Here is a 27,246-nt window from a genome sequence, read left to right on the forward strand (position 1 = left end):
GCCAGGTGGGGGTAGCCAGGATGCCAGGATGCCAGGTGGGGGTAGCCCCTGGGGGCGGGGCTCCAGGTGAGGCCTCCTGGTGGACTCGGTGGGAGGTCGGCGGGCTCAGAGCATCTCCGCCAGGAGCTCACAGTGCACCGGGAGGGGGCAGCCTGCAGGGACGGCAGCATGTGGTATGGGGGGCACCCAGAGGGCTCTAATCTGGCAGGAGCCTGAGCAAAGGCGCTGTGCCGCCGGGTCCTGCGTGGAGGCTGGCAGAATGCGGAGTGGCGGAATGAGGCAGGCGGGGTAGACTGGGCTCGGGGAGAGGGAGTGTGGAGGCCTCGTGTGTCAGGTGGGGCACTTGGGCCACGGAGGTCTGGAGGGTGAACCGGCCGCAAGCTCTCCAGCCTGGTGGGCTGGGGGACGGGGAAGGGACACAGCTGGGAAGCGACTTTCAGGGGGTCACGATGGAGAAGCCTCGAGGCAGCTCTGGGACTGTGTGGGGCCATGGCCTTGATCCTCCCCCAGTGTGTCAACAGCGCAGTCCCCCTTTCTGCACTCTCTTAAATGTTAAGAGCCTGGGGAAGAGAGATTTTGCTTGCCCGCGGCAGGGCTCAGAGATCCTTTTCCTCCGTGTGTCTAGGCCACAAGGGGGGTGAGGTGGGAGCTGAACGAGGCCCCAGGGGTGGCTCAGCCCCTCAGGTTGGATTCACAGGAAAGAGAAGAGAAGGGTCAGGGAACAAGGGGAGGTGTTCTCACCTGCTTGCAGGACGTTCTAGCCGAACCCCGTGGCCTGATAGAAGCCATCACCGTTCTTGGGGCGCACGGTTCGGCCGAGCCGCGTGCCTGGGGAGCCATCTCGGATGCCTGCCTGTCGGGTGGGCTGCTGGCGCGTCCTGAGCACTGCTGCACAGCGTGTCTCTCCGGACCCTCCGGATGGCTCTAGCCCGCTCCGCACCTGCTCGCCTGGCCCTTTACCCCGACTGGAACACACAGCTCTCGACCCGAGCCCCAGTCACCTGGCGGGAGTCTGTCCCCCTCCCAGGGAGGAATCCGGCTTGCCCAGAGCCCTTCCTGGGGCCGCCCCATGTGTCTGTTAGCCAGGCCCGCCCCCACCTTTACTTAGGTTTCGGGGCAGTGCTCCGCGGGCTGTTGGTATTTAACAGGTGTTTGTCAGTTGGAACTGAATTCTGACGCTTGCTTTTCCTCTTTTCAGATCAAACCGGTGGTACATTGTGATATGAATGTGCCTTCCAGGTGGCAAACATTTCACCGTACATCCCGGCACGTTAAGTGAGTAAGGTCTTGTGGGTGAGAAATCACGATGGCTGTGGCTCCTAAAAGATAGTGTTCCAGCTAGACAGACTCACCAGCTAGACAGACTCACCATCACCCTCTTCCTCTCCCCCGCCCCCACCCCAGGACACCTGTATGATTCAGCCTTCCAGGTGCTACATATCCTTTCTTCTCTTGAACCTTGATTTTGGAAAAACAATCCAATCGCCTGCTGTCCAACAGTTCACATGGGGGTGCAAAGACAAGGGCTTCACACACACAATTTAATCTTAGGCTCTTATTTATTTATTTTTAAAGCTAGCCGTTGCAGCTGGTGGGTGTTGAAAGGAAACTTACGGGTTATTTCCCCACCCTGAGCTCTTACTGGCCAAGACCCGTGGGACGGCCGCAGGACGGGGATGGCAGGAGTCCCCATGCCCCCTGGAGCCACGGCGGACGCTAGGGGCCGAGGTGCCCGGGACAGTGTGTCCGGGATGAGACCACTCTCTGGGCCAGTCTGCCTTACATTTGGGGTTGTAGAAAGCACACAGTTGACTCAAACCCATCATTGGCTCAAATCCCGCCTTTCACGTTACTGTCTCTGTGACTGGCACACTCTGTGTCTCTGCACTGGGTCCTGGCTTGTAAAACAGGACTGATGATACACAGCGGCGTGTGCTGAGGGCTCCCTGGCGACGGGTCCACGGGCCCGCCCAGCGCCGGTCACGGAGCAGGCACTCTCCAAATCTTTCTTGTCCTGGATGTTACAGCATTTTATGATTAGAACCTCTGATGTGGAGATGGAGAGAGTACCCTCCCTTTTGCCATGTTCTGCTCCCAGGGGACAGAATTTCAGTGAGTTCCTACAGAAGTGTGGGCTCTGCGTGTCTGAAAGGCGCTAGCGGGGACGTCGGGTCCTGGCCGTTGTCAGCATCTGCTGCCTCCCTGACCCAGTGTCCTTTGTGCATGTGCCAACCAGTGAAGGGCTGGGGGCCGTCAGGTGGAAAGCCCCTGCTGGACTCCTCAGAGCCCAGACTGGGAGGCAGAAGGATGCAGGAAACATGACCTGTTAGTAGCCAAACTTGGCCCCTTTCAGGTCTCTTCAGAACCTTGACGATCATTTCCATAAAATACCCCTCCTTTCCATTGTGCCTTCTGTAAATCTGAGAGCTGTTTTGAAGCGATGAGAGGCACAGTATTTCCAAATTATGTGAAAGACATCTCTTTCTGAAGAATGTATAGAAATCTCAGGGAACAGTATTGGCTTATGGATTCTTCCTGGCAAAGAAGCATATCCCTAAAGCTACATTTTTTTTTTTTGACACGAGCCAAAACATGGGTGATTCTCACTTCCTTTGACGGACATTCTTTTTTTCTACTATGGACCATTTACCTTGCAGCATGTGCTCCATGCTTTAGATTGGTTTGCTAGAAATTCCACTAGATGGACCCAAATATCCATTCAAACGCAGTGTCTTTTCTACAAAGACCTGATCATGTTTGCTTGGAGACCTTGTAAGTATAAAAACAAGCAAACAAAATAGCTGTTGCGGGTTCCAGGGTCTTCAATGTTCCAGGGAGAAAGGGGTTTCTCCTTCTCACAGATGGGGAGCTGGGGTGGTGGGGAGCCGGGCTGGTGGGGTGGTGGGGGGTGGCTTGTTTGAGCACGTGCCGGATTTGGAGAGAGAGCCCGGTGCTCCCCTGACTGTCTGGGCCTCAGAATTGAGCTGGTCCAGACCACGTGCATTTGAAGTGTGGAGACTGAGGCTCGGATTTATGTCCTGCTTCTGCCACTAAGCGAAGCAGCGTCACCTGAGACCCATTGGGTCACTGTCATCACCATCATCAGCCCCTGACTAAGGTCCATTCCTAAGTCCATGTGCTATTTCCTATTTTTAAAAAATTTAAAATATTTCCTATTTTAATAATTTAAAATATGTTCTATTTAAAGTATTTCCTATTAAACTTTAATGAGCACCGTAGGGGGGTGCATTGAGTAGTAGTTTTATGCCTTTAACTTCTCTTACTTCAAATTACTTAAAAAAATTAACTACTTTTTGTGGCCAGAGTAACCTATGCCCATGGTAAATAAATACATAGCTTTGAAAGGTATGCGTTAAAAGTAAGCATTCCTCCCACTTTATATCCCTAGATCTGTAGTGACTTCCCTGGAGGCAACTGCTGCTAACGACTTCTGGAGGATCCTTATAGGACAGACTCACAGATGCAAGCGTATGGATCCTAAGATACTGTTGTGTATCCTCTTTTTTTTCACCACACAGCGTATCTTGGAGATGGTTCCTTATGAGCACATATGGATAAGCTGTGCTTTAAAAAACTGGCTACATAGTTTTCCAAAATTCGGATATGCCCTAATCTAACCATGCTGGGCTTTGGCCATGCGTCCAGGGGCTCCTGCCTGCCCATAACCTCTCCCTCGAAACTGTTCTTGGGTATTTAGGTGGGGTTGGTTGGCCATCCAGCTACCTGGAGTGCTGGGTGGCAGATGGACGGATGCTTGAATTGTGGATAGCAAGAAGGTCTAGTTCATTCTTCAGCTCAACCAGCAAACTTGGGGAGATGTGTTAAGTCCAGCACACCCTCTGAACTTGCAAGTTCCTAATTTATAAATTGGAGATAACATTTCTTTCCTTTCTTTGTCTTTAAAAATTAAAATATTCATATGGGTAGTTTTTCTCATTTTTACATTCTTATTATAAATAAATGTGGGAATCTAGAACACTGTAAAGAATAAAATCAAAATCCCTCATCCTTTTGTACTTTTACGATCTGAGGATCGTACTTGTAGCCTGAAGGACACTCACTTTTCATGTTCTCTTCGTAGCTTCTGTTGTGGTTTTTTTCCCCCAGCATTAATTATATGTGACCATTTCCCCCCTGTAAATACAAATCCTGCATAAACAATTTTAAACTGCTGCATAATTTGTTATTGTACGGCTGTGTCACAGTTTATTTAACCATTTCTCAGTACCTGGATATATAGGTGCTTTTCCTATTTTTGTTTCTATAAATAATCCTATGGGAAACGTCTTTATATATGAATCTGTTTCATTTCCATGGGTTGGATTTCACCAGTCAGATTTCCTCAGTCTATGTGACCAGCTCGCCCTTGAGGGAGAGTGTGACACTTTTATCAACAGCTCCAGTGTGTGTGTGTGTGGGGGGGGGGGGCGACACAATTCAGTTCATAAGGGTGCCTATTTCCCCACACTCAGGATAAGAGTGCATGTTAAGTATCTTTAAAAATTTAGACAAAAGTACAGCATGACCTTGTCTATTTTTTTTTTTAAAGGTTTTATTTATTTATTTGACAGAGACACAGTGAGAGAGGGAACACAAGCAGGCGGGTGGGAGAGGGAGAAGCAGGCTTCCCGCCGAGCAGGGAGCCCTATGCAGGGCTTGATCGCAGGACCCGGGATCATGACCTGAGCTGAAGGTAGATGCTTAACGACTGAGCCACCCAGGTGCCCAGCGTGACCTTGTTTAAACACTTCTCTTTTATTCCTAGTAGTAATCTATGTTTGGAAAGACTTTTGGAAAACATTTAGGAAAACCAAGCGATGGAAACATTATAGCAAATCTTTATTGTAGGAGTGCTATCACGTAAATGCATTGTCATATAACTTGCACAGAACCTTTTGTAGGGTTTATTTTGGGGCAATATTTTACATATAGAAGAAGGTGATCTCTGCATGGATTGGAAGCCCCTTGCCACAGAGCATTAGGAAAGAAAACCGATTCTTTGTATTTTGCACAAACGAATTAAAGTTTATATTTGCTCTGAAAGAAAAAGACGTATTCATCCAATTTTAAATTATTTACATTGTAGGAAAAACAACAACAATAAAACAACAGTAACCATAAATAATAACGTAAAAAATTGAAAACTAGAATTGTAAAATTGAGCTCCTTAATGTTAAATACTATTTATTACTTCTAGACTTACACCAGGTGGCAGGGCCTCATTCACAGTAGAACTTTGCACCGAGTGCTCTCCCCACGGCTGGCCCCCTGCCCGACACAGAAAAAAATAAAATAAACCCGCTGGGATCATGGTGAAGCTGCCTTAAGACTGCAAAAGTGAAATCAATGGTTTCTGTTATCTTTTTGGAGGATTGCACATTATTTCCTTTGGGACGCTATCTTGGCTCCGCGGGAAGGGAAAATAACTGCACTTTTAAAGGCAAAATTCTCCCTTTGTTTGCCAAATGGGCACAATTTTCTTCCATTTTACTCACCACAGTGGAAGCATATTATGTAAAAAGTGGAGTTGTGTCCTGGTCATCTGGGCATTTGATAGTCTACGAAAAGATGCCTCCCTGCAGTATTGCTCTGTCCCCAGGCTTTCAGCATTGAGCTGCTTGGTGACGGTCCTCGTGGGTCAGGCTGTGTGTGTGAGGGCCGCCTGGTCCATCGCATGCAGCTTATAGTTCTGGAATTAGAGGGCTCTCTTTGAATTTCCAATGTTTCCCCTCAAGTGTAAGGCACTAATGAACGCTTTTTTTTTTTATTCTTACAGTGTTTTCACAAATGGAAGACTATTTATCCCACCTGTAAAAATTATCATACCCAAATTCAGTCTGATGGAATGGAATAGTGTGCTGGCCATGATTGGGGAGAAAGTCTTCCCTCTAGGAGGCGTGCGAAAGTAAGGCTCTGTCACCTGGGGGAGACCGGGTCACAGCGTGGGAATGTCCTCTCTGGACCAGCAAGGCCTCCAACCCTACATCATTAACTCTGATTTTAATTCTTTGGAACAGACAATATTTACTGTCTTTTTACCATACTTATTTTTATTTTTATTTATTTATTTATTTAAAAGATTTTATTTATTTATTAGAGGTAGAGAGCACAAGCAGGGGAGGGGCAGGCAGAGGGAGAAGCAGGCTTCCCACTGAGCAGGGAACCCGATGTGGGACTCGATCCCAGGACCCTGGGACCATGACCTGAGCCGAAGGCAGACGCTTAATAACTGAGCCACCCAGGTGCACCCCCCCGTACTTATTTTTAACCAATTTGTTTCATTTTTCATTCAACACAGTTTATTGAACATCTGCCATGTGCTAGGTGTGGTGAATGGGTGAATGAGGACATGGGGATGGGGAGAGGTGGGGTGGACAGAGGTGGGGTGGACAGAGGGGGGACAGAGGTGAGGTGACTAGGGGGATGGGGGGAGGCGGGGTAGCCATGGCTGGTTGTGGGAGTGAATCCCGAGACAGGTTGGTGGACTTAGACCACGGGCCTGGTGTGGATCAGTGGACCACAAGGAGGGAGCTGTGGGAGCAGCCAGGCTAGCAGGCTGCAGAAAGAAAGGTTAAGGCTTCAATATTGGGAACACTGCTAGGGATGAGAAGGCCCAAAATCTTGCGTGGGAGTGGGCTGAGAAAGTGTAGGGAAGACACAAACTTTCAGAGTTGAAAAGGCAGAGATGTGGAATGATGCTGAGTGTTGGAAGTATCATCTTTATGGACAGTGATGGTCCCCAGGTGGTAGGCATTGGGGTAGAAGAGCCAAAACATCTATTACTCCTATTTCACTTGCTGTCAGTTATCTCTCTTGGGGGGTAAATTCAAATGTAAACGATTGATTTACAATCAACAATTGTGGCACCAATGATGAAGACTGGGCCTATCTTGTGAGCGGGACATCAGCTGTTGGGCACGTAGAGCCGTGGGGTAGTCGTTAACCTAGTTAAGGTGGTGAGTCACCACGTGACCCTACACGTGCTGGGGAAGTCAGAGGGTACCTAAAAGTCAGTACTGTGGGTGCCCAGATGATTCCAGAACGCAGTTATAAATATCAGTGTGTTACTCTCAAACAAAGAGCCCATCATTGTGTGGAGCAGACTGACTTGTGTGAGCTTTTGGAAGGAGCCGGAAGCAGTGGTAGAATTAATCACACATATCACATGTGAAATGGCAGAGGCGAAGCAGGCAAGGAAACAGGATGTTTGGTGGGAAAATAGGACATTAGATTAATAAGCTTTTGATTTTTTCTAATCAATCGATCTAATCAACCAATTCTTTATGGTTGAATTCAGAAAAGGTGCAGAGCTTAGGAATGAAAGAAATGCTGGAAGTACAAAGGGTAAGTTTATTTGTTCTCATCACTGCGTGAAAAGAACACTTAACCTGAGAACAGACATTCAAGCAAACATACAAGCAATGACTCTCTTCCTTGCAAGGCTCCCGTTGCTGGAGGAAGACCTGAAGCTCTTTCGGTGTGTCTGGGACATTTGACTTGAGCTTTTCCAGGGCCCTTTTTTCCTCCAGCTCCGGCACTGTTGAGAGCTCATTCCCTGCATCCACCTCCCTCCACCTGAGCTGTCAGCTCATGCATCCCCTTCCTTGTTTCTGCTGATGGAGCCAAGATTCTCCTGGGCCCCAGAATCAAACCCAGACTCCATCTCCTCCAGCTCCTTGGCCTCCCGCTCAACAACCCCGTCACAGTGCTTGTGATCCACAATTTGAATTTTGGATTATCCCAAGTAGGATTTCTTTGATCTAACTTTTTTTTAATGACAACCCAAACTGTGCCGAGGTACGTGGTCACCCTGCTCCACGTGATGCCTCGTGGCGTCTCCTGGAGTTGCTTTTCCTTTCATTTAGCTCCTCCCTGTAGAGGTGCTCTCGGTGTGAGTCAGTGCAACGGTATTTTAGCGGGCCTTCCCATTTCCATGCTAGCTTCAAAGTTCTTTCAGATTTTGAAAACATCACTTCCTTGTGTTGGGCCGTCGGTGCGGCTCTGACCCCTTTGCTCCCTGCTCCTCCGGGGAGAGCCCTTCTGGACGCTCGTGTGCATTCCTGGATGTCTCCCTAATGTGCCCACATGTGAGTTTTCTGGTGGTCTCTCGTTTTTGACGCCTATTGACCCAATTTGAGGTCCTCCCTCTTTCTTTAATCCTGTGAAATGCATCTTCATTATTCCTATACATTTTTCTCCCTTTCTACATTTAGGTTTTTTTTGGATTCTTACTTTTGGGCTGTTGGCACGCCTCCTCCTCCTCCTTTCCCGGCTTTTCTCTTATACATGTTGTTTCTCATGCCGCGTGCCTCTGGGAGACCCTGTCAGTTTTGTCCTCCCAGCAGCGGCTCGAGCCATGTCTGTACCTCTTCTGCTGGGCGCCTCGTCTCCATGACTCAGTATTCACATCTGTATTTTTGCTTGTTTCTTCTTTACGCTTTCTTGTTGTTTCACATTGGTAATTTCTCCCCGTATTTCATTTACAGTATTTTTCATGTTTGTATTAAATTCTTGGTCCATCTGCTCCAACACTTCTGCTTCTGGGGGCTGCGCCAAACGCTCCGTGGTGGAGCCTCGACGGCCAGCGCCAGAGGAGGGGACACCGTCCTCCAGCCCGCACGGCCTTGCTGCCCCTCGGTCGCATCTGCCTCCCTCCCCCCTTGCCTGCTGCCGGCCTCTGTGCCTCCCGACTTACCCCTGGGGATGCTTGCACTAGCTGTTTGGGTCCTCCAGGGTGGTGACGCACCGAGTGTCCCAGGGCAGGGGCCACGGCAGGAGGGGAACAGAGTTCCCAGCGTTGTGCTCCTTGTCGCGGCCACCTGCTGCCACGTGGCTCTCCGGGGGCTTCTCCCTGTGGTCGCCTGTCCGGAAGGTCTTCTCGTTGCTCCAGGGCTGGTCTAAGGTGGCCGTTCTCACGGGGCTCCCAGAGCAGCGGCGGCAGCGGCGGGGTAAGCTGGGCACTTGTTAGACATGAGTGTTCCGGCCTCATCCTAGGCTCACGGAACCGGAGGCCCTAAGGGCGGGGCCCGGCTCTCTGCGCATCAGCAAGCCTTCCAGGTGGTTCTGGCGCTAAGGTTTGAGAAGGACTGACGGCGGGGGAGAACGGTTCGGTGGCTTTGACCTCCTCAGCGTGCCCTTCTCCTCTTCCCAGTCTGGAGATCGCTGCTCTGACTCCCGATGGCCTTGCACACCCTTGTTGTGGCAGCCCGAGCCTCCTGTCGCAGGCCGGGCTCCTTTCTCCGGCAGCTGCGTCGACGTGGTGCGTCCACGACGGTCTGCTGACTGTTGCTGGCACCTCGCTCTTCTCTGCTCTCCCATGGCAGTCTCCCATCACTGGTGAACTCAATGATCAATTCCTCTCCCTAGAATATTCCAGGCTCCAGAATTCTCTGTGCAAGTTGTGTGTGTGCCTTTCCCCTTCAGTGACAGTCAACCCCTGGCATTCTGGCCTTTGGCCCAGGCCCCTCCTGCTACCCCAGATGGCTTTACCCATCTTCCCATGAGGAAACCTCCCACCCTCCTCACCCCATGGCTTGTCCCCGCCTCTGTGAGGCCTACAGTTGAGTCTGGTTTTCCTCCTCTTGGAAGTCTGGATCTTTGCCCTTCGCTGGTCATATTTGGTTTATAGGTTTGTGTACAAACCCTGACTTTGGGGGTAGCAGTGACTTCCTTACTCATAGTTATATCCAACACAGTGCCCACCTCGTCCAGTGCATAGAGATGCTCAACACTGAGTGAATTGAATCATTTCTTACATGAATGAATGAGTGAATGAATACTTGCCAAAAAAAGAGTACAGAATAAAAGGGAGACAAATATTAGTCTTTTGGTGCTTATAAAAAGGCATATTATTTGCTAATAAAATACCACTCTGTTTTCCAGGTATTGTTATAACAATATAAGCCAATTTGTATTAATTTTTACTGTTATTAAAATTAATTGAACACCAACCAAGAGCTTAAAATGTTCTCAAGGGCCTCTGAGTACTTGTACATAATTAAAAATATACTTTAATTAAGAAACCTAAAAATGGAAAACAAGCCCAACCTTGGAAGGGCAGCTCCGATGGGGTTTAATTAGCCCATTTGGATTACGCTTTCCTACGCTTTCAGTGCGCGCCGGTAGCCCACATCCTGGTCATATTGTCTGCAGAAATGCCCCCAGCCCTGAGGTCACTGCTTGAAGTCTCCAGCCGCTTCTTGCTCTGTTCACAGATTATTTACCATGAACGGGCATCTCTTGGACAACTCAAAGGATCTGCAAGACAACCACTTCTATGTTGCCGCAGGACTGGAGACCTTCAAATATTTCCCTTACTGGAAATCCTCCAAGGTGCCCAGTGAGGTCCAACAGTGAGCACATTTCTTACCTTTCCCTCCCGAGTTGGTAGAGTTTGCCTTTTCCCCCAGTATCGCCCCCAAGTACAGCCTGTTCAGCTCTTGGCTGTTTTTCTGGAGTGAAACTTGATATTCTCATTTTATATAGGACACAGTTTTGGATTTTCACAGTGAGGCATGAGGACCCCTGTTGTGTGATGTTGTCACAAGGACAGTGAGCCCTTGTGTTGAGCGAACTGCCGGTGGGGGGACACTGGGAGTCTCAGACAGAAAGGGCCTCAGCCTGCAAAACACATTGGCCCCGGGACACAGTCGTGGTAGCCCAGCCTCCATCCAGCGCCTCGTTCTGTTTTCTTCCTTTGGCCGGCTTCCCCTGACCTGGACTCCGGAGTTGGTGTGGGGTGGCGGGCCCTACTGATGAAACCAGTGGTGATGGTTATAGTGGATCCTGGCCCAGGCTAACGGGCTGCACCACGGTGTGTGTATTTGTGCACTTGCGGGAACGTCTACAAGGAAGATGAAAGCATTGGTGGAGTCCCCCTCCCGTCCAGAAAACTAGAAGGTTGGCTGTCCCTTCCTGGGGCAGTTTGCTCACTCTCCTGCTTGCCATCTGAATTTGGCCAAGTTCTTGTGATTAGTGCATAATGCTCTCCTGTGGGCTCCTGCCTGAGGGACGCCCAGTGGCTTTACTGTGAAGAACAGCCCAGCATTGGGCCCTGACCTGCTTGCCCAGAGTCCTGCACGGATGCTCACATAGACAGGTGTGGACTCTGTCCATCTGCAGTTCTCACCATTCAAGGACCTTGAAGTCCCCTGATGAGGTGGTCTGACTTACGTTCCCAGGGCACAATTGCACTTGATGCTTCCTTAGAGGGACTTTGGTGGTTATTAGTCTGGGGCCCTCAGCAGCTGCAGCTCCTAATGGGCTCCTGTGTGTCCATACTGGGTGTCCAGGTTCAGTGGTGGGCCAGGGTCAGGAAGGAGGTGACCTGCAAGACTGTGGAGTTCAGCGGTATGTACTGATCCAAATCCTTGATTTTTGTCCCAGATTAAAGCCCCGGTATTAGGGCGGAGTCTGATTTCTTTGCCTCTGGGTCCTGTGGGATGACAGGATGGGGCGTGGGATGACAGGCAGACCGCCTTGGATATGCCTGCCAGCAGACTGTGAGCCCCGGGGGACTGTGCCCTGCCAGCCACGCCCTTTGTCACCTGCCCTGGAAGGCGGGGCTCTGCTCCTCCCTATTTTGGTACTTGGGTGTCAGGCGCCTCCCTGCAATGTACACGTAGCCTTCCTTCCAGGAGGCTGTGGGACGCGGTGTGTGACTCGTACCCAGTCCCCGTTCCTGCCCTGAGGGAGCTCCTGATTTCCAGGGCTGGCTGGGAGGAGCGGTTTCCTGCTGATGGTGGGATTTTGCAGCCTTGACCGCTCAGCCCCATGGCTGTGTTTGAACTACGTGCAGTCATAGCAACTATGTGAGGGCCTGTCAGGGACCTTGCCTGCAGCTGCTTCTCCACCACGCTTCTCATGGTCATTATCTTGAGCAAAGAAAAAGAGGTGTCAGTGTTCGTCAGATGGTTTCACCTGCATGCACCCCATAAGTTCCCTGGCCCAGAGCCTGGGAAGCTGAGACACCTCCCGGGAGGTATCTGTTTGCACTCACCTGCTGTTAGGGTTTCTACTTTGAGGCAGAGAATGGCTTCTTTTGTCCTGTCCATAGACAATGATCCCACAGCCGATGGTTAGATTGGGGTCCTGCCACATGCCTGGCAAGCAGGGCTATTTCCTGATTTTATCCACTTGCTAATTCATTGCTGATTGTCCTAACTGCATGGTGGGTAGAAATACCTTAGGGGCTGTTGAGCTGAGATGCACGGCCCTCTCTGCTCCCGTGTCCCCTGCTCCCCACACGAGCCCCCTGGCTCTCCATGTGTTTTGTTTTTCCCTGTCACCTGTTCATGTGTTGAACCCTGAACCGGGTCTATTGGTTGCTTAAATACCTTTCTCCCTCACCAAAGAGGAAACGAGTCCACAGAGTTGCTAAGAGACTGAAGCTGTTCCCCACCCACGACGTGGACCCGGGAGGTGCCCTTCTGCTGGAGAGCGGGGTGCCAGAGCGTTCCGCCCCATGTGTAGCACCAGGGGGTTCAGCCCCCATGCAGGAGAATTAGGAGCAGGGTGTGCATCCCGGGCCGCATCAGAGCAAAAGGTGGCAGTTAGACAAGGGGTCTGTCAGTGGTGGGAGGAGGCTGGGCTGGGTTTTGGATGGGCTTGGAGTCTCTGTTCTTCCACTGGTCAGGGTGCGGCATTGACTAAACCCTCATGTCCCCGAGCCGTGCTTCCTCTCCAGCCCAGGGAGAGCAGGACGCATGTACCACGGGTTCCTGTGAGAGTTGCATGAAAAACCCGTGTTTGTGTGAGTGACTGTCAACTGCCCGAAACCTCAGATGTGTTAGGATGTCCCCCCACGACCGTATACAAGCTTCAGGGCAGAAGGTGCCTGTAAACATGGTGCCACTCACCCTGATAGAAATGGAAATCCATTGGACTTTCCAAGGTCTCGAGGAAGGAGACTGAACCAACCTCAGTGGGGGCCCCTTCCGTTCTGAGGCGGGGAAATGCCGTTGATGTGAGCTCGTGATGAAGGGGGTACTGGATGGGCCTTCTGCGGGGCCTTGCCCTCCTGAAAGCCAAGGCTGCAGCCTACACTTTTAGAAAGATGTTTTTTGGCTGACTTTTACAGATTTATAGTTGACTCTTTTGTCTTTCAGAAAGTATGCAGACATCGAGAAATACTCACGAAGAAAGAAAAAAGTAAGTCCTTTTCGGGGTGCCTGGGTGGCTCGGTTGGGCGTCTGACTCTTGATTTCGGCTCAGGTCATGGTCTCTTGGGATCGAGCCCCATGTTGGGCTCCGTGCTGAGTGTGGAACCTGCCTGGGATTCTCTCTCTCCCTCTGCCCCTGACTGCTCACGCTCTCTCTCTCTAAAAAAACCCCAGTAAGTCCTTTTCACACAGTGAAGGTGAGAACGGTGCTTGGGGACACGTGACAAGGACGCCCCCAGGCCAGCCCCGGCGGTGGGGCCTGGAGCTTCCGGGCTGTCTGTGCAGCCACGAGACGTGGCTCAGAGCGTAGGGACAGACAGGAGGGAGAGGGGCCAAGCCTGGTGTGGCCGCCCTGGGCCTGGGGGCAGCAGGGAGGGGGCACGTCAGGTGCAGAGGTGGGAAGCGCTCACTGTGTATGTGCTTATCTGCATGCAGTGTGACACAGACAGCATGAGAAGAGCGGCCAGCAAGTGTCAGGATCCGAGCCTGGGAAGGCAGGCAGAAGCCAGATCTTGGCAGCCATACGGGTCTTACCGCCCGTGTGTGTGATGACCGCATACCCCCACCCATCTTATAAAAACGCTGTTTCAGTGGCTCCCTGACATTACTATTCATTCAGGAAAGCTGCTGAGCGCCTACTCTCTGCCCGTCCCCAGCTTTTAGCCCCTTTGCTCAGGCACCTCCCTCCGGAGGCTCATCAGCTGCGTATTGACCCCCCCCCCCCCCCCACGTATTGACCTATTCTTTCCCAACATCTCACGGCCAGCCCTCAACGTGGCTTTTCTCCTGGTGCAGTTCAGATTTCGTAACTGCCATCTTAGCCACTGTCTTGGAAATACTTTGGCTTCCTTACCCTCTGAACCACCCCGGTATTTGCCTGGCAAGAGTCCAGCCCCTTGCCTGTCCACACTTGCACTGAAGGAGCTCAGTGTCGCTGGAGGTAATGACACAGCTGACCTGACTCTTTACCCTGAGTTCACAACTGCAGTCCTCATCCTACCACCTTCACTGAAAAAACCCTACTGCTAAAAAATGCTCTTCGGAATACACTTTGCTCAATTTTGTGAGGGATTTTTGCATGTCTATTCATAATGAGATTCGTCTCCAGTGCTGCTTCTTCATGTGGTCCTTGTCTGGCTTTGGCGTCAAGGTTTTTCTGAATTGACTCTGGTTATTTTGGTAACTTCCTGAGCTGAATGATCATCTTATTTATTTTCAGTTTTCTTTCTCTATGGATTGTCTTTAGTATTAAGTATTTGTTGGGTGAATGAGTGAACGAGAATCGTCAAGAACACAGAACCAATAGACACGATTCTGCCCTAAGGATGAGCTTCATCGCATGTGATCGGACGACACAGACTTATTTCATGATAAAACGTTTGTGTGAATGAGTCTCATGCATAGGGTGATGGTTTGCAGGAAAGGGTAATCGACACATGGAGATCCACAAATGGGGCACAGGTCCTAACGTGGCTCAGAGAAGGGGGCAGATGTTCCAGGTGGAGAAGGAGCCGACATGGATGTACATAGTTTTCTCAGCTGTGGGCGCTGAGTTTGAATGTTGAAACAGCCTGAGTGGTACAACCTTGGAATCCCATATTTTAATGGTGTGGGAAGCCTCTGAGCACAGAGAACGGAGCCAGGAGTCCGAGGTCATTTTCTTATGTCCTCATTTCATTATGTTGTTCTGACTCTGGGTCCTGATAGGTAGGGATAGTGTTTTCTTTTCCTTTTATTAAATATTTGTTCTATTTGGTCTAAAATTTGGGACATGTTTGTTCTGATATCACCTATAGTTCTTTCTCTTCTCTTTTGGAAAGTGATCACTGGGAAGTTAACAGGTTTTAAGGATGATACATAACATTAAGAATCTTTAAACGGAATCATCACAAACATGCATACCCTGCAATGCAAATAAAGAGTGTTATTTTAGAAAAAATAAATCTATGATTGAAAATATTCCATGATGTATGACAAGGCATGTAGCAACAGAGCAAACACATTTTATTCCAGAAAAAATGGGAATTCCTAAAAGAATACAACAGGTATTGATTTTAACAAAGGTTGATGTAAAATCTCTGTGTTTGTTGTGTTAATGCCTGTCAAGGTATTTTACCTTATTCATTGCTCCCCGTGTGGAGGTCTACATGGTATGTTGAGCTGAGAATTCAGTACTTACAAACCTTTGCCCCATGTGAAGAACAGGTGCATTTTTGAGGATGAAAACTAGCCCAGGCTTCTCTGGCTGCATGAGGCTGGGTTTTATTTTATTTTAATTTGTTTTGTTTGGTTTTATTTTATTTTCTGAGGCTGGGTTTTAGAATTAGTCACAGCAACCATATTATGGTAAGTACGATTGCTTCTTTATGTGTGTGTGCTAGGCTTTCCACGTCTCTCTTACTAAACCTCTTTGATTTGTTTTCTGTGGGAAGTGGGGTGCCTCCTACATAGATGGCCTCTGACTTCTGCTGTTAGCGGTCATGCGTGGTTTCGCTGTCGTCACGGTGAGCCCGTCTCTTCAGCTGAGGTGTGTGCATGGTTGGCATGCTACACGTGTTGAGCGTCATTGCTGCAAACGTCCTCAAGATGATGTTGATATGATTCAGAATCGAAGTGAAAAATTATATTCCCAGAAAGGTACAAAGAACAGCAATTTTATGCCAGTGGAGTACATTCTTTAATTCTTTATATTTTTCCAAAGGAACAACCAACTCTTTTATGAACCTGAGAAAGGAAGTTACCGTGTGCAGCTGAAAATACAGGCTCAGTAATCTATTACAGTGTAACGAGCCATGACCTAGGGGGTTAACACAGCGATGTTTTATTATTTGTCTATGTCCTGCGTGTTGGCTGGGTGGGTCTTGGGCCAGTTGCACCAGGCTTCCTTACAGGCTGCGTTTAGCCGCAGGGGTTGCTGGGCTGCAAGGTCTAGGCTGGCTTTAGGAGCACGTCTGGACGTTGGTGCTGGTCATCGTCCCCGTGGTTGCAAGGTTCCGGGAGGTAGAGAAAGAGACCCTCCCTTAGTGGAGGCATGCAGTCAAGATATGCACACCTCATCTGCATCCAGAGAGGGGGTTTGGTGGCCAGGAAGCACTCTGCCACATTCGTCCACCACGTCTTATTACTGAGGCAGATGCAGAAGGCTTGCTTCCCGTGCTCCAGGCAAGAAAGCACCAGCCTCGAAATGTGCAGAGCAGCTTGGAAGAAAATTCCAGAGATCATAGTGGTGCACTCTGTCCACACTGCCTGGCAAAGCACAGACATACTCAGCTCCAACGCAGAAATGGCTCAAAAGAGCCCGACTCTGGGTGTAGGATCTTGAGAGGAGTCGAGCAATTTATTTCTGTGGCCTTGTTCTCTTGCTTTACATCCAGATGTGCTATGTGATAAAAATCTGTGCCTAAAAGTTCTGAAAGGGCTGTTTCAGTAGAAAACAGAACTTCCAGGTAACAGGGAAGCCGTGTGACATAGTTTAGCTGGTAGTTTGCTTTGTTTCTTAGCGACATGTAAAATAACCACGTGTCTTATGATTCATGGCATTTGATTCCATGAAATGAGAAGAAATATAATGGCCAGGAGCACAGATATCTGGGTGACTGTGGATGTTGGAGAAGCCGCTGGGGCTCCAGGTGTCCATTAACTTGAGCCGTGACTGTTGAGTCCTAGGAAATTAACTGAGTGAACCTATTCTTATTTCGTTAGCTGAGATTCAGTTTTCAGCAACTCATTTACTGTGATTTTGGATCTATTACTTTCCAAGGAAGTGAGGCCAATTTAATAAATGTTTAAAACTGCTTTCCTATATTAAAATGAATATTTTAATGTGCAAGCCTCTGTAAAATGTCAGTAAATAATTAATAAGCATTGTATTTATATCACATCCACAACCAGAATGTTAATATTACCTACTTCTCTTTTGGGCATAGAGCGCAAATGTTGGTAGTGAACAGAAACGAACAGGAGATAAAACATTGACAAATTAAAGGCGCCTGTGTGTGCTTTTGTGTGCACACGGGTGTGAAACGGTCAGAGAGACGCACACCATGGGACACCCACACTTTAATGACCAGGACTGAACTGTAAAGTGCAGCGTGGAACAAGTGTGTTGGAGCTGACACTTGCAGCTAATAACATCAAGACCGTAGCAGTATCACACAATATCCAAGGCTGCCTTTGTGTCTCCTTCTAGTGGCCTGAAGAGGCAGCAGTCAGGTTCAAATGTCAGCTAATGTTCCACTTTATTAATGCTTGGCATAGGGGCTGGTTCTCTGATGGCGGACCCTGGCCCACTTGGAAGCAGGACATTCACTCCGGAAGCTGGTGGGAGGTCTTCAGCGTGTAGCGCTGGCTTTCCTCCTGGGAGCGGCCCGACTCCGAACTCAGCTAGGTGGTTGCTGTTCCTCCACTAGACAAACTCTCTACTTCATCCACATTACCTTGGGGGGCTGCATTTCATGTGCCTGAGCAAGACTATCTGTTACAACAGCGTTGAAGTTCGGCTAGATCGAATGAAATAGGCTCCAGAGAAAAATGATAGTCCCCACAGCACTGCAGAGAAATGAACACAGTGTGCCTCGGGTATGTTTCCTGAGAATGTTTTTAATGGGGGAAAAGATTAATGAAATGGAAAAGCAGCACCTGACACCTTTGTAGGGCACTCGCGTTGATTTCGGACTCGGGACTCAGGGCAGGGAGGAGTGGGGACAGCAGTGATGCCTAGACATTTCCTTGTGTGGGGAAGCACAGATTCTCTGTTTTCCAGCTCAATCTGTTGTGTCTGAGAAACGCTGTAAATCTGTGTGGCTCTGACAATGAGAGGCACGCAGTATCCACTGCATGGCAAATGTTGTGTAAAGGTGAAGGCGGCCCCGTCCTGCCCTTGGGGAACACAGGCCAGTGGGGAGCTGGTGGGCAGAAGCTGCAGGTGCATGGCCGTGGGGCTGGGAGTGTGGACGAGGGCTCCTCTGTGTGGGACACGGTGACATAGGAGCAGGACCAGCACCTGAGGAGGTGGCGGCTCTGGAGAAACACCTGGGGTGTCCCAGGCAGGTTGGGACAGCAGGGCGTGTAGAGGTCACCTCACGGGTGTGGGAAGGCAGGCTGGGCCAACGGTGTAGCCGACCCTGCACCTCCCATTCCTTGCACTCCGGCAACCCTTCCCCGGTCTTTCTCTTTTAAGATTCCATTTATTCATTTGAGAGAGAGAGCCCATGAGCAGGGGGGAGAGGCAGAGGCAGAGGGAGAAGCAGGCTTCCTGTTGAACAGAGAGCCCGACGCGGGGCTTGATCCCAGGACCCTGGGATCATGACCTGAGCTGAAGGCAGATGCTTAACCCACTGAGCCACCCATGCACCCCAACCCTTCCCCTGTCTTTGTCCTATTCTTCTTTTCCTCCTTTCCCCCACATCTTCTTACGCAGTTCAAGAGATCAGCAAAGATTTTCTAAGCAACTGTTGGGATTACTTCATTGGGCATAGGTCTGTGTTGGGAGGTCACTGTTTGCTTGGACCCAGGAATGCAAAGGGCAGGGCCTGTGTTCTGGTGATGACATGCAGGTGTTCCAGGAATGTGGCATAGGGACTCTAAGCTCAGCTTGCCCTGGGATTGGAAGGCAGGGAGGAAGGGCATCGCAGGTGGAGATGAGCTAGAAGGTGGGCAAAGCCTGAGCAGGGAATAGACTGGGAATGTAGGCGGGCTTAGACTGAAAGGTCACAGCGCTGAGCTGAGGCACTTGGACACCATCCTCAAGTTGTGACAGCTCCTGTGAGCATCTGAAAGGCACAGGGGGATGAGATTCATACCAGCACCATTCACTTACTCACTGGGCAAGTATTTACTGAGAGCTTTCTCTGTGCTGCCCGGCTCCGGGCTCTGGGAATTCATCATTAGACAAACATCTCTGGCCCCATGGAGCTTCCAGCATTCTAGTGGTGAGACATAAGCAATAACCATCCTAAATAAGTCACCACACATGGAGGTTGCCCTCAGTGCTGGGGGCACGGGATGAAGGGGAAGAAGAGAAATGGGTGTGCAGGTGAACAAGGTCAGGCTGTCCTCGAGGAGACAGACGGCCCCAAACCACGGCTCAGGCTCAGATTGACGAGAAGCCAAACCAGCACAGCTCTGGGTTTCACTGGATGTCGTAGAAATAAGGAGCTTGTAGAAACTCGCGTTCCCATCAGGTACATTGGTAAGGTATGAGATTAAACAATGAAATCAATTTATTGAACTTACGGGTGCTCTTCATCTGCCGTCTCGCCGGCCCGAAGCTCTGTGTGGGCCCCTTCCAGGTCGGTGTGGACCAGCTCATCTCCTCGTGGCGGGCCGGTGGCCGGTGGCCAGGCTGCAACGGTCTTGGCTTTTGCTGTGTGCTTTGCTCTGCACCAGGGTTGCTTTGTGTCCTTGTGAGGAGGGTGGGACTCTTCCTGTGTCACTGTCCTACGGCTAGTACTTCAGAGGTAACAGTAAATACAGAGTGTCTTGTCGTAGAGGCTGAGGATGGGGAAAATGGTTGCAAGAAATAGATGAATCCCAACCCCCAGCTGCCCCCAAAACACAAACAGCGCGCACTGTGTTTGGTTTCTAAGACCAGTTTTGCCAAGATCTGTTTCCTTTTTTTTTTTTTTTTAAGATTTTATTTATTTATTTTTTGAGAGAGAGAATGAGAGACAGAGAGCAGGAGAGGGAGGAGGGTCAGAGGGAGAAGCAGACTCCCTGCCGAGCAGGGAGCCCGATGCGGGACTCGATCCCAGGACTCCAGCATCATGACCTGAGCCGAAGGCAGTCACTTAACCAACTGAGCCACCCAGGCGCCCCCCAAGATCTGTTCCCTATACGTATGAGCATGATTTCAACTTTTAGGAAAGCCCGTTGAAGTAGGTAGAAAGATTTCACTTGGTTCTTGTATTTGGTTGCGGGATTATTTTATGCACTTTAATTTCTGCAAGGATAAAACAGTCGGTCGTTTGCCTCATAAATATACTGATGTTATAGGGAGGTGCCATAGAGAGCTCAGGAGAAATCTTGATTTATATAGTTCTGCCTGTGTTCAGTAAAGACAGAAAACAGGAAAACTGGAAAGGTGGTTTGTATTATGAAGACAGTTTTTGGGACGGAGCTGGGGTGATGCTCAGAATTAGCTCATCTTCCACTGTGATCCCCTCCTGCTCGGTCATTACTGTCTGCAGATTTTTTTTTTGGACCATCTGAGTTTCCCTTTATCTCAGTCCAAAACAAACCTACCACATGTTTAATATCCTTTTATCAGAGATGCTGTGCCTTGCTCAGAGGTTCCAGTGGGAATAGTTTTGTAGGTGTTGAAAACAGTGATTTTGGGGGCACCTTGGTGGCTCAGTTGTTAAGTGTCTGCCTTCGGCTTGGGTCATAATCCCAGGGTCCTGGAATTCAGCCCCTCATCAGTCGTATGATAGCTTCCCTGCTCGGCGGGAAGCCTGCTTCTCCCTCTCCCCCTCCCTCTGCTTGTGTTCCCTCTCTCCCTGTGTCTCTCTCTGTCAAATAAATAAATAAAATCTTAAAAAAAAAAAAAAGACTCATGGTACACTGCTGTTCCTCACATACTTTTTATTCTTAATTTGTACCTTAGGAGGATTCCAAAGGAAAAGAACCTCATAAATACGACAACATTCCCCATAAGGAACAGGATTCTGTTTTTTATGCCAAAGAGGGAAAGAAGAAAATGCTAGTAGAACCTTTAATGCAAAGCGGCGCAGGTAATGTGAATTTCATTTGGCTGTGGGCATTAAAGTGCTACCATTTGAAGAATGTGTTTTTTTTTCCCTTCCGGGCCAGTTTCATACTGCAAAGATATGGCTTGTAACTGTCTGATTTTAAAACTTCACTAGTGACAATCTGATTTATTAATGAGACATTCAGCTCCAGGGGCCGTGGTAGTGAGAGGAGAGAAACAAAATCCTAGTGATGAAGGCAATGGGCTTCTCCACCGAGGAAGCCCTCCCAGATCGATGCAGGAATTCTATCCTCTCTGTGAACATCTGGGTGGGCGTGCTCTCCCCTGAGGACCGGTGACACAGCAAACAACCTGTGAACAAATCAGCCTTTGGAGGAAAACATGAAACTCAAATCCACCTGAACTGTTTGGGTTTACTTTTTTTTTTCTTTAATAGAAAAAGTAGCATTTTTTTTATTATGTTATGTCAATCACCATACATTACATCATTAGCTTTTGATGTAGTGTTCCATGATTCATTGTTTGTGTATAACACCCAATGCTCCATTCAGTACATGCCCTCTTTAATACCCATCATCAGGCTAACCCATCCTCCCACCCCCCTCCCCTCTAGAACCCTCAGTCTGTTTCTCAGAGTCCATAGTCTCTCATGGTTCATCTCCCCCTCCCATTTCCCCCCCTTCATTTTCCCCTTCCTGCTATCTTCTTCTTCTTTTTTTTAACATATAATGTATTATTTGTTTCAGAGGTACAGGTCTGTGATTCAACAGTCTTGCACAATTCACAGTGCTCACCAAGGCACATACCCTCCCCAGTGTCTATCACCCAGCCACCCCATCCCTCTCACCCCCCACCACTCCAGCAACCCTCAGTTTGTTTCCTGAGATTAAGAATTCCTCATATCAGTGAGGTCATATGATATATGTATTTCTCTGATTGACTTATTTCGCTCAGCATAACACCCTCCAGTTCCATCCACGTCGTTGCAAATGGCAAGATCTCATTCCTTTTGATGGCTGTATAATATTCCATTGTGTATATATACCACTTCTTCTTTATCCATTCATCTGTCGATGGGCATCTTGGTTCTTTCCACAGTTTGGCTATTGTGGACATTGCTGCTATAAAAATTGGGATGCACGTACCCCTTCGGATCCCTACATTTGTATCTTTGGGGTGAATACCCAGTAATGCAATTGCTGGGTCGTATGATAGCTCTATTTTCAACTTTTTGAGGAACCTCCATACTGTTTTCCAGAGTGGCTGCACCAGCTTGCATTCCCACCAACAGTGTAGGAGGGTTCCCCTTTCTCCGCATCCCCTCCAACATCTGTCATTTCCTGACTTGTTAATTTTAGCCATTCTGACTGGTGTGAGGTGGTATCTCATTGAGGTTTTGATTTGGATTTCCCTGATGCTGAGCGATGTTGAGCACTTTTTCATGTGTCTGTTGGCCATTTGGATGTCTTCTTTGGAAAAATGTCTGTTCATGTCTTCTGCCCATTTCTTGATTGGGTCATTTGGGTGTTGAGTTTAAGAAGTTCTTTATAGATTTTGAATACTAGCCCTTGATCTGATATGTCATTTGCAAATATGTTCTCCCATTCCGTCGGTTGTCTTTTGGTTTTGTTGACTGTTTCTTTTGCTGTGCAATAGCTTTTTATCTTGATGAAGTCCCAATAGTTCATTTTTGCCCTTGCTTCCGTTGCCTTTGGCAATGTTTCTAGGAAGAAGTTGCTTCGGCTGAGGTCAAAGAGGTTGCTGCCTGTGTTCTCCTTTAGGATTTTGATGGACTCCTGTCTCACATTGAGGTCTTTCAACCATTTGGAGAATATATTTGTGTGTGGTGTAAGGAAATGGTCCAGTTTCATTCTTCTGCACGTGGCTGTCCAATTTTCCCAACACCATTTGTTGAAAAGACTGTCTTTTTTCCATTGGACATTCTTTCTTGCTTTGTCAAAGATTAGTTGACCATAGAGTTGAGGGTCCATTTCTCTGCTCTCTATTCTGTTCCATTGATCTATGTGTCTGTTTTTGTGCCAGGACCATACTGTCTTGATGATGAAAGCTTTGTAATAGAGCTGGAAGTCTGGAATCGTGATGCCGCCAGCTTTGCTTTTCTTTTTCAGCATTCCTCTGGCTATTTGGGGTCTTTTCTGGTTCCATACAAATTTTAGGATTATTTGTTCCATTTCTTTGAAAAAAGTGGATGGTATTTTGATAGAGATTGCATTGACTGTGTAGATTGCTCTAGGTAGCATTGACATCTTCACAATATTTGTTCTTCCAATCCATGAACATGGCACGGTTTTCCATTTCTTTGTGTCTTCAATTTCTTTCATGGGTATTTTATAGTTTTCTGTGTACAGATTCTTTGCCTCTTTGGTTAGATTTATTCCTAGGTATCTTATGGTTTTGGGTGCAATTGTAAATGGGATCGACTCCTTAATTTCTCTTTCTTCTGTCTTCTTGTTTGTGTATAGGAATGCCACTGATTTCTGTGCATTAATTTTATATCCTGTCACTTTACTGAATTCCTGTATGAGTTCTAGCAGTTTTGGGGTGGAGTCTTTGGGGTTTTCCACATAAAGTATCATCATCTGCAAAGAGTGAGAGTTTGACTTCTTCTTTGCCGATTTAGATGCCTTTGATTTCTTTTTGTTGTCTGATTGCTGTGGCTAGGACTTCTAATACTACGTTGAATAGCAGTGGTGATAGTGGACATCCCTGCCGTGTTCCTGACCTTAGGGGGAAAGCTCTCAGTTTTTCCCCATTGAGAATGATATTTGCTGTGGGTTTTTCATAGATGGCTTTTAAGATATTGAGGTATGTGCCCTCTATCCCTATACTCTGAAGAGTTTTGATCAAGAAAGGATGCTGTACTTTATCAAATGCTATTTCTGCATCTGTTGAGAGGCCCATATGGTTCTTGTTCTTTTATTAATGTATTGTATCAGATTGATTTGCGGATGTTGAACCAACCTTGCAGCCCAGGGATAAATCCCACTTGGTCGTGGTGAATAATCCTTTTAATGTACTGTTGGATCCTATTGGCTAGTATTTTGGTGAGAATGTTTGCATCCATGTTCATCAAGGATATTGGTCTGTAATTCTCCTTTTTGATGGGGTCTCTGGTTTTGGGATCAAGGTAATGGTGGCCTCATAAAATGAGATGGAAATTGTCCTTCCATTTCTATTTTTTGGAACAGTTTCAGAAGAATAGGTATTAATTCTTCTTGAAATGTTTGGTAGAATTCCCCTGGGAAGCCATCTGGCCCTGGGCTTTTGTTTGTTGGGAGATTTTTGATGACTGCTTCAATTTCCTTAGTGGTTATAGGTCTGTTCAGGTTTTCTATTTCATCCTGGTTCAGTTTGGGTAGTTGATACATCTCTAGGAATGCATCCATTTCTTCCAGATTATCTAATTTGCTGGCATATGGTTGCTCATAATATGTTCTTATAATTGTTTGTATTTCTTTGGTGTTGGTTGTGAGCTCTCCCTTTCATCCATGATTTTGTTGATTTGGGTCCTTTCTCTTTTCTTTTTGATGAATCTGGCCAAGGGACTATCAATTTTATTAATTCTTTCAAAGAACCAGCTCCTAGTTTCATTGATGTGTTCTACTATTCTTTTGGTTTCTATTTCATTGATTTCTGCTCTGATCTTTATTATTTCTCTTCTCCTGCTGGGTTTAGGCTTTATTTGCTGTTCTTTCTCCAGCTCCTTTAGGTGTAGGGTTAGGTTGTTTATTCGAGACCTTTCTTGTTTCTTGAGAAATGCTTGTATTGCTATATACTTTCCTCTTAGGACTGCCTTTGCTGTATCCCAAAGATTTTGAACAGTTGTGTTTTCATTTTGATTTGTTTCCATGAATTTTTTTTAATTCTTCTTTAATTTTCTGGTTGACCCATTCATTCTTTAGTAGGATGCTCTTTAGCCTCCATGTATTGGAGTTCTTTCTGACTTTCCTCTTGTGATTGAGTTCTAGTTTCAATGTACTGTGGTCTGAAAATATGCAGGGAATGATCCCAATCTTTTGGTACCGGTTGAGACCTGATTTATGACCTAGGATGTGATCTATTCTGGAGAATGTTCCATGGGCACTAGAGAAGATGTGTATTCCATTGCTTTGGGATGGAATGTTCTGAATATGTCTGTGAAGTCCATTTGGTCCAGTGTGTCATTTAAAGTCTTTATTTCCTTGTTGATCTTTTGCTTAGATGATCTGTCCATTTCAGTGAGGGGGGTGTTAAAGTCCCCCACTATTATTGTATTGTTGTCGATGTGTTTCTTTGATTTTGTTATTAATTGGCTAATATAATTGGCTTATCCCATGTTAGGGGCATAGATATTTACAATTGTTAGATCTTCTTGTTGGATAGACCCTTTAAGTAGGATATAGTGTCCTTCCTCATCTCTTATTATAGTCTTTGGTTTAAAATCTAATTTGTCTGATATAAGGATTGCCACCCCAGCTTTCTTTTGGTGTCTATTAGCGTGGTAAATGGTTTTCCACCCCCTCACTTTCAATCTGGGGGTGTCTTTGGGTTTTAAATGAGTCTCTTGCAGACAGCATATCGATGGGTCTTGTTTTTTAATCCAATCTGATAGCCTGTGTCTTTTGATTGGGGCATTTAGCCCATTTACATTCAGAGTAACTATTGAAAGATAGGAATTTAGTGCCATTGTATTGCCTGTAAGGTGACTGTTACTGTATATTGTCTGTGTTCCTTTCTGGTCTATGTTGCTTTTAGGGTCTCTCTTTGCTTAGAGGACCCCTTTCAATATTTCTTGTAGGGCTGGTTTTGTGTTTGCAAATTCCTTTAGTTTTTGTTAGTCCTGGAAGCTTTTTATCTCTCCTTCTGTTTTCAATGACAGCCTAGCTGGATAGAGTATTCTTGGCTGCATATTTTCTCATTTAGTGCTCTGAATATATCCTGCCAGTCCTTTCTGGCCTGCCAGGTCTCTGTGGATAGGTCTGTTGCCAATCTAATGTTTCTACCATTGTACAGATCTCTTCTCCAGAGCTGCTTTCAGGGTTTCTCATTGTCTTTGAGATTCGTAAATTTTACTATTAGATGTTGGGGTGTTGACCTATTTTTATTGATTTTGAGAGGGGTTCTCTGTGCCTCCTGGATTTTGATGCCTGTTTCCTTCCCCAAATTAGGGAAATTCTTGGCTATAATTTGCTCCAATATACCTTCTGCCCCTCTCTCTCTTTCTTCTTCTTCTGGGATCCCAATTATTCTAATGTTGTTTCGTCTAATGGTATCGCTTATCTCTCGAATTCTGCCCTCGTGATCCAGTAGTTGTTTCTCTCTCTTTTTCTCAGCTTCTTTATTTTCCATTATTTGGTCTTCTATATTACTGATTCTCTCTTCTGCCTCATTTATCCTAGCAGTTAGAGCCTCTATTTTTGATTGCACCTCATTAATACTCTTTTTGATTTCACCTTGGTTAGATTTTAGTTCTTTTATTTCTCCAGAAAGGGTTTCTCTAGTAACTTCCATGTTTTTTTCAAGCCCAGCTAGTATCTTTAAAATCATCATTCTGAACTCTAGTTCTGACATCGTACTAATGTCCGTATTGATTAGGTCCCTGGCAGTTGGTACTGCCTCTTTTTTTTTTTTTGAGGTGATTTTTTTCCATCTTTTCATTTTTTCCAGAGGACAATAGATGAATAAGAGAACAAAATGCTAACAGGGTAAAAATGACACCAGAAAAATATACACTAAACAAATCAGAAGAGACCTGAAACCAGGGGGAAAAAAAGGGAAAGAAAGAAAAAAGAGAAAAAAAAAAAAAAAAAGAAAAAGAAAAAGATAAAAACAAGCAAACAAACAAAAAACAAAAAAAACCACAAACCAGAATATGATCAAATATGATCAGGCTGGTACATAGATCAGTGCCACACACTAGATTTTGGGTGTATTTTGGTCTGTTAGAAGAAAGTGCCTCCCAAAATTTTAAAGAAAGAAAAACTTATATATGTACAAAAATAAGGGTAAATACGATGAAGGGATGGAATATGACTGTAAAGATGAAAATTATAAAAGATTTTATAAAAGGAATTGATAAGAAGTTGGTTGAAAAAGAAAGAAAAGGATTTAAAAAAAGAAAAAAAAGGATCAGGCAGGAGACTAGAACAAAGCCATACACTAGAGATGTAGGGTATATTTTGGACTGTTAGAAGAAAGTGTATTCCAAAATTTTAAAGGGAGAACAACTTACATATATATATATCAAAAATAAGGTTAACTACTATGAAGTGATAGAATATGACTCTAAAAATGAAAATAAAGATTTTTAAAAAAGGGATTGCTAAGATGTTGGTTGAAAAAGGGAAAAAGAAAAAT

General features: G+C 46.9%; 1 protein-coding gene across 1 annotated transcript in view; it reads left to right on the forward strand.

Annotated features, from left to right (window-relative positions):
- Positions 1–27,246, forward strand: part of LOC118007266 (doublecortin domain-containing protein 2C-like) — a 104,148-nt gene that overhangs the window by 25,895 nt on the left and 51,007 nt on the right. Inside the window, exons 3-7 of the mRNA XM_035000253.1 lie at positions 1,199–1,275; positions 5,798–5,926; positions 10,236–10,373; positions 13,128–13,170; positions 20,785–20,911. Coding sequence (XP_034856144.1) covers positions 1,199–1,275; positions 5,798–5,926; positions 10,236–10,373; positions 13,128–13,170; positions 20,785–20,911 — 514 coding nt within the window. The remainder of the gene's footprint in view (positions 1–1,198; positions 1,276–5,797; positions 5,927–10,235; positions 10,374–13,127; positions 13,171–20,784; positions 20,912–27,246) is intronic.

Source organism: Mirounga leonina, unplaced genomic scaffold (genome assembly GCF_011800145.1).
Source record: "Mirounga leonina isolate KUSES-001 unplaced genomic scaffold, KU_Mleo_1.0 Mir_117, whole genome shotgun sequence".
Lineage (NCBI taxonomy): Eukaryota > Metazoa > Chordata > Mammalia > Carnivora > Phocidae > Mirounga > Mirounga leonina.